Raw genomic sequence first — 7,629 nt, 5'->3', positions numbered from 1 at the left:
TCACTGTGTGCTCATACTGTGATCACTGTGTGCTCATACTGTGGTCACTGTGTGCTCATACTGTGATCACTGTGTGCTCATACTGTGGTCACTGTGTGCTCATACTGTGGTCACTGTGTGCTCATACTGTGATCACTGTGTGCTCATACTGTGGTCACTGTGTGCTCATACTGTGATCACTGTGTGCTCATACTGTGAGATCACCATATGTAATAATTCTGTTAGTTCACTGATATCTAAAATGATTCAGTTAACTCAAACTTTTACACCCACATTCTTTATTTCCATCAATCAAAACAATCAAACAAAAAGTCAGATTTTTCCTTTATTTGGTTTCCTTTTCAGCCTGGTGTTGGCGTTGGACAAAAAAATTCTACTTGGCGAATACATTCCTTGTCTGGTGTTGTTCTAGTGGTTACTTTTAGCTTCTTCACCTCTATTTCATTTTGTTTGTGAAAAGACCTGACACATTCTAAAAACACAAAGAGCAAGGTGTTAACATTACAATTTCTATAGCAGCATCCAAATGCACAAACCAAAACTTAAACACTTACTTTTCAAACATGTCAGGAGCACAGGTGGAAACACCTTCTTCCCATCTTTCCCCGTTCTGTTATACAGACAGAGAACATTGTCTGACGCTATGCTTTTTAAAGCCTGTCTCACCATCTCACCTATATTGGAGCTGCCATGAGTATGGATGAGATAGTGTACCTGACAAAAACATACATAATATTGTCATGATTAAAATATACCAGGCTTCAACATTTCTTTTACATGGTATCTGCTGCAAAATAAATAAAACAGTGGCTTTGTTGTAAAAATAAACGCTAAATTTATATAGTAGTACTAACATAAAGCTCTCGATAATTTTTGTCTTCTTCAAGCCTCTGACAGAAGGCTTCAAACATTTCAAAGCTGGAGCACTGTTGTTGTTTAAAAAGTTCCTCATGGGCATCTTCTTCTGCCCGCTTCATGAGAACAGACTTAACTTTGGCCAAGTCATTCATGATGACAGCTTGTCTCTGTTCCAGCATTTGAATTTGTTGAAGTATCTTAGTATTCAGATCTGAAAAATTGTAAAGTTAGATTGTTATATAGCAAAGGATGTTTTATGTCTGTATAAATAAATAAATAAATAATTGATATATCACATACCAAACAATTTCTCCATGGTGACTTTGCATTTTGTTTCCTTTGGTTCCTTCCCTGTTATCAAAATTACATACATAGGTGGTTCACTTTAATTGTGGGGACATTTGGTACAATGTAAAAAAAAACACACACACGCACACGCACACGCACACACACACACACACACACACAATAAATCATATTAAATTATAACTCACCTGAAGAAGCAGAGCTTTTGGGATGATCATCCTCATGCATTGCCACATTTCCCTGAAGAGTATCTGTGAGAGTCATGACACAAAATTCTCTTATAAGGTACCTTGTGATGTGTTTGCATGTGTTAAAGGGAATATCTATTGTCTCACCTAAGAATACTGGGTTGGGCTGGCTTGAGTTTAAATAACTGTCATCAGGGCTTTCATTGTTATCATCCAGACAGTCACCTGAACAATGTGAATTAGAATGATCAAATTTATGGAGCCAGAAGAGTCTCAATAAAGATAAATGCACACACTACAGTCACATATGCACACATAGGATTCATACATGCACACACATAATTCATAAATACACACACAGGATACACAAATGCACACAAAATTCACAAATGCACACACAAAATTTTAAAAGCACAGAAGATTCACAAATGCATACAAAATTCAGAAATGCACACAAAATTCAGAAATACACACACAATTCAGAAATGCAAACAACATTTACAAATGCACTCAAGATTCACAAATGCACAGGACAAGATTCAGAAATGTATTTCTGATGCACACACACATATATCTTGATTTACAAACTGCTTGCGGTCTGTGAACTTCACTGCATTTGTGTGTGAATTTTGAGACTCCCTTGACTTGGCTCGACACACAAATGCCTTTTTTTAAACAGGGAATGATCTGCAACCAATCAGATTTCTCCCTTGTTTTAGCCAATCACAAGAATGCACCCCACGTGGGGGATTGTTTACTTATAAGCCAATCAGCGAACGACTCACTTTCCTCAGCGAACGACTCACTTTCCTCACCCAGCGAGCGACTCACTTTCCTCACCCAGCGAGCGACTCACTTTCCTCACGAGTCACGCAGCGAGCGACTCACTTTCCTCAGCGAACGATTCACTTTCCTCAAGCAGCGAAGTTGAGCGAACGATTCACTTTCCTCAAGCAGCGATCAACTCACTTTCCTAAGCGAACGACAGCCGGAGACCCACTTTTCGCAGCCAGAGAGCCACTTTCCTCTCGCAGCGGACCACTGACTCTCTCTTCATGTAGGGACTGAATATTATAATTAAAGTGACTTCTATATTGCATCCAAAAGAATATTTAGATATATGTAAATATTCAAAAAGGTTTAAACATTTTTTTTTTTTACTTTCATTAAAATATTTCAATAAAATGAAATAAATGCCTATTGCAAATTTATGAATCCATGGTTAACTTTTTTTCTGCAGTTACTGGGCTATATGTATTGAGACATTTTTTAATTTATATTTTGTAAAAAATAATAAAAAATAAACCTGAATTGTAATCTAAACATCTGTATTTTCGTGTGAACAAGTTCATGTGATTGGCTTATAAGTAAACAATCCCCCCACATGGGGTGCATTCTTGTGATTGGCTAAAACAAGGGAGATATCTGATTGGTTGCTGATCATTCCCTGTTTAAAAAAAAAAGCATTTGTGTGTCGAGCCAAGTCAGGGGAGTCTCAAAATTCACACACAAATGAAGTGGACTCTTGACTACTTTCAAGAAAAGACATAAGACATTCAAAATCTGCAAATCAAATTATAAAGCTGATTCTGCTAAGTTCCTTAGATAAGTTAAAACACAAGCTTACCATGGTATCTGGGAGTTTTGGCCAGCTGAACATTCTTTGTCTTCAGACCAACTCGCTTCATTGCATTTCTTGACTTCTTTAAATGCACATCATCTGTTTATCACATTAAAATTAGTATGATCACCTAATCTTTTGCCATAACAAACCTTGTATACACAATGAATAAACAATGTATACACACCTGGTATCCTGGTTTGCACTGTAATTTCTTTATAAGTCATGTGATGTTGTTGAAGATCATGAAATTCTGAGAGGAAGATATAGAAGTAAGTGGCTTAATGTACATCAATACATGAATGCATGGGTTTTCTAACCGGGGTCAGGGGACCCACAACAGGCCTCCAGAGGGTTGTGAGGGTCTTCATAAAATTCATAAAAAACATAAATATTAATATATTCAAACATTGTTACAGTCACATTTTTAAGTTCTTGATAGAGACATTTAAGTGTTTATATTTGTTTTTTATCTGTAGTATGGGATTTGTATTTCTTTGTAAAACAGAATTCTTTGTAAAGCTTCTATAAAACTAATAAATTTGAACTAAAAAGGTTTATCTTCAGGTTTACATGTCCAACATTACTCCTAAGCTAAAGGTTCATCATATATGGTGGGATTTGGCAATATAAAGTGTAAAAACCTCTGCATAGTAACACATTATACACACCATTAATACATGAATTTATCTTTTGTATATGTGTTTATATGTTTAAATCACCTGAGACATCAGAGCTTGTGGGCTTGGGATCATCCTCATCTTTTTTCCCACTTCTCTGAAGAGTATCTTTAAAGATAGCTCATGCAGAAGAAAACATTTTTTTTATTAAATAAAAGTTTAGTTAAAAAGTTAAAACACTGTCACACTGAACTTTCTGAATGAGCTGAATATTGACTAATGTTCAAAAGAAGAAAAACACAAACTAATAAAAAATGGATTGAAAAAACATAAAAGTGCAAAGTGCAAGTTCAAAGTTCTACATCAAAGTTAAAACAGGCTAACCATGGTATATAGGAGGTTAGGGCAGTGGGACATTTCTTGACTTCAGACCAGATTGCTTCACTTCATTTCCTGACTGCTTCAAGTTCATATCATCTGTTTAGTACATACAAATAAAGAATGATCACAGAGTTACGCCTAAATTGTTTTCTGCATACCAATCATTTCAATATATACAGAACTTCACAGGAAGAGGTCTCTGAATTGATGTCGCTTTCATCACAGAGCTTATTTTTCCTTTTTCTCTTCTCAGGTAATTCCACAACTGCAGGGTCTGTCATTGAATAAGTAATTGAGTCCTCTGCTGCTGAGACCCCCGTTGTGTAATCTGAGATGTATTGATTTGCTTGATCATAGTCTCCTGTAAGTGGTAAATTTATGTATACTATGTGTATAATGGAAATTCAGTCAACTATTTATTCATCATAGAATACATAAATATATTATGATTAGTACATTTATAAGACCACCTATCATAATATTGAGAAAAAAAAAATCTTCCAGAAATGTTAAATACTTATGTCAAACTAAAATTGTGATTGTCTTATATAAGGCACAACAACTTGAATTTGTGTTCTTATACCCCCATTTCAGCATCACATTCATTTTCAATTCAAATCACCATTATTGCAATTTCTTACCAATTGATGGTCCAACGATCTTCACAATGTCATAAACCTTCCAGTTAGGGTTTGGTGGAGAATTGTTTTTAATGTTTGAGAGTGATGATGTCCATCGACACTTCAATGTTCCATGGTCATCAAAAATCCAACTGATTGGTACAACAGATGTCTGTCCATCACCGAATAAACAAATTCGATACTGAAAGACGCACGCACACGCACATGCACACACACACGCACGCGCGCACACACACACACACACACATTATTCATAGTCTTTGGATCAAAATCAGGATAACATGCAATAAAAAAGGCAAAAACCCTGCCTTACTGACTTACTTGACTAACTAATCAAACTGAATGCATGAGCGGTATAAGCGCTACCGCATTGTATTCATCTTTATCAATCAATGACAAAGGTATCATGATTGCTTTATGTCTCAGTTGAGTGGTGTCAGTATGTAACATTTTAGTGTGATTCCGAAATCCTTTGAATATGCCAATTATTCTGGAGTCACATGGCTTAGTGTACAAAGGTTCCATTCTGCAAAAAACCTCACAAAAAATCAGATTTTCTTGAACTCCATGTATAAGGCAGTAGCTATCATTGGTCATTCTGTAACATTCTTTTGTCTTTGGCATACCAGAGGTAACATTTGATTTCTTAGAACTTGATATTGCTTGCCTCTCTGCCAATCTGTTAGCTACTTGAATCAGTGGATCACTTGAACCGCGGATAAACCTCTTGATTTGACCCATATTGTTCTCAAACTTGTACGCTGAACAATAGTGTAATGATCTGTTGTAATTTGCAACATCAGTGAGATGTAGCAAGCAATGCACATTATATGAGATGAAACTCATGCTATACAGGCTGCTACCTTTTTCAACAAAATATGTTAACAGCTCATCTGCATAATCACGATGCTCCATTAGGTTTTCACTGTACAAGATGCGCATTCCAATACTAAGTGAAAGGAAGTGAATATACTTCTCCTTATCGAGAACATATTTCAAAATCACTGGTCCAGTATAAAGCAAAAATGTTCGGAATTCAGTTGCTTTCCAGTGCTTCAGTTCATCTAACCCCCTGGGTTTCCTATTGAATTCAGGAGGTATGTGATTTCGGACAGCTTGATGAAAATAAGTAATGGTGCTAAGATGTCCAGCTGATAATCTATGGGCCAAAGGTCCTTCTTTCCACAGCATCAACATTCGCTTAGTCACTCCTAGATCTACACAATGCATGGGATCTATTGGGAACTGCCTGATCATATCAATGTCCAGATTCAAAAGAATGCTATCTGTTAGGTGATGTTCAGGATTTGTCTTCTGTCTAAATGACTCATTGGTTCTGAGATTTCCTTTATACAAAAAAAGCATTTTGCTCTCATGAACTCCCTTTACATCACAAAAGTCACAGCCATAGCGGCCATTAAACTGAACTATTCCTTTGATGAGGGCTCGTGCTGGTGCATCACATATGATGTTTTTGAGGACAATTCTCTTCCCTTTAAAGCCTGTTTCCATCAGTTCTTGCAGCTCCTCCATAAAATCCCTCAAAAACTCCAAATCACTTGGTTTCTTTGCTCCAGAAAACAGAGCAACAACGAAAGGACTGTTTTTCACTTCATCAACGTTGATGACAGCACACTGAAGTGGCCACATTGTGAGGTTTTTGGACTTGAAAATGGGTAGGCCATCAATATTCAAAGAAATCTCAAAGTGGTCGTATTTTGAAGTGTCTTGCTCAGACAGAGTATGTGTAAGACCTTCCTTTAATCCAAAATATGTGTATTTGCCACCTATCAAAAACAAGATTTTACAGTTCAGTGAAATTTCTGAATAATATTACCAAATGAGTGCATGGACATTTTCAAAGTTAAAATGTACCTGATTTTTCTGTTATTCTCAAACTGCCAGAACGAGGTGTTTTCAATAGTGTTCGTCCGTCTGCTGGAACATCAATGTCATGTTCCTTCAAAATCTTAAGCAAATGAGTGAGAGAGGTCATGGAGATGTTGAATTTTATTGCCCACTCAGACAGCTTTTTCTCCAGAGACAAAGCTAGCTCTGAGTTACTTTCACTGGTAACATCCATGGAATCATTTAGTCTATCAATTTCATACCATAGCACTTGATCTTGCATATTAATTATGGTATTCTGTTGTGATTCTGAATCATACTGTTCTTGCAAGTCTTCATTTTGATGCTGCTCCACAACATTCAGCATATTTCCTGAGTCGTCTGATGAGTAGTCTGATTCAAGTTCTCTGGAGGAGTGTTCACTATCAGAAGTGTTTTCATTTTTTTTCTGAACAGCCAAAATGATCTTTTTTGATTTTCTACGAGCTTTTTGTTGCTGTCTTTTCAATGCCTTAATTTTTGTTTCCAAATCCTAACAGGCCAAAAAGAACTTCTGTATTAGTAAAACATTATATGAAACACATACATTTTTTACAATTTTTTTTAGTTTGAGAAGACAACCTTAGCCACTTTCACTGATTACTGTATTTGATAATTGTTTAAGAAGTCTTCTTTGGACAATTGTTGTGTATCCTAAAGAAAGTGTGTATCATAAAGTACTTTAAACTACACATTTGTAGATCTACACTTTACATTCTTAATGATGTAGTGTTGCATCTGATGTCTGGGTAAAGTTGCTTGTTATGTTAATAAGAGGATGAATGTCAGTCACTTTGAGTTTTGGTAAATGGGAAGTGACGTTGAAGCTTTTAACATAAAACAGCTACAGTTCCGCAGATAGAAGTTGTTGTTAAAAAACTAGTCATATAGCGTGGTGAAATAAGGCTTTTTATCTTTAATATGAGTGTCTAAGAGTAGGCATACTTCATCTTTTTATCCAAAGAGTAATGATAGTTTACACTATTCCACCAGTGCAGCATTCTTGCTTACTGTTGTTTTACAGTGCTTGTTAATTATTGAAATATAAGTATAAATAAAAAAGAATTAATATATTGAAATATAAAGTTAGTAATGTTGTGATGATCTGACATGGCCTAACAATTCAC

At 35.9% G+C, this 7,629-nt stretch overlaps 1 protein-coding gene across 8 annotated transcripts; it reads right to left on the bottom strand.

Annotated features, from left to right (window-relative positions):
* Positions 1 to 274: 274 nt before the first annotated feature.
* On the bottom strand, positions 275 to 6,990 carry LOC113067385 (uncharacterized). Of its 8 annotated transcripts, none has more exons than XM_026239769.1 (12): positions 6,491 to 6,990; positions 4,616 to 6,402; positions 3,978 to 4,070; positions 3,696 to 3,773; positions 3,161 to 3,226; positions 2,980 to 3,072; positions 1,500 to 1,577; positions 1,353 to 1,415; positions 1,159 to 1,209; positions 855 to 1,069; positions 555 to 714; positions 275 to 472 (listed from the first exon to the last, which is right to left on the bottom strand). In XM_026239769.1, the coding sequence occupies exons 5-12, from the start codon at positions 3,198 to 3,200 to the stop codon at positions 342 to 344; spliced, it is 831 nt and encodes a 276-aa protein (XP_026095554.1). In that variant the 5' UTR covers positions 3,201 to 3,226; positions 3,696 to 3,773; positions 3,978 to 4,070; positions 4,616 to 6,402; positions 6,491 to 6,990; the 3' UTR covers positions 275 to 341. The 8 variants fall into 8 exon arrangements, 2 of the variants coding, with proteins under 2 accessions (XP_026095554.1, XP_026095555.1); XM_026239770.1 differs by having other exon boundaries at positions 3,696 to 3,761; XR_003279335.1 differs by lacking the exons at positions 275 to 472; positions 555 to 714; positions 855 to 1,069; ... (3 more) ...; positions 2,980 to 3,072; positions 3,161 to 3,226.
* Between the last annotated feature and the right edge of the window lie 639 nt (positions 6,991 to 7,629).

This window comes from Carassius auratus, linkage group LG28B (assembly GCF_003368295.1).
Source record: "Carassius auratus strain Wakin linkage group LG28B, ASM336829v1, whole genome shotgun sequence".
Taxonomy (NCBI): Eukaryota; Metazoa; Chordata; class Actinopteri; order Cypriniformes; family Cyprinidae; genus Carassius; species Carassius auratus.
This window is presented reverse-complemented; position numbering and strand designations above follow the sequence as displayed.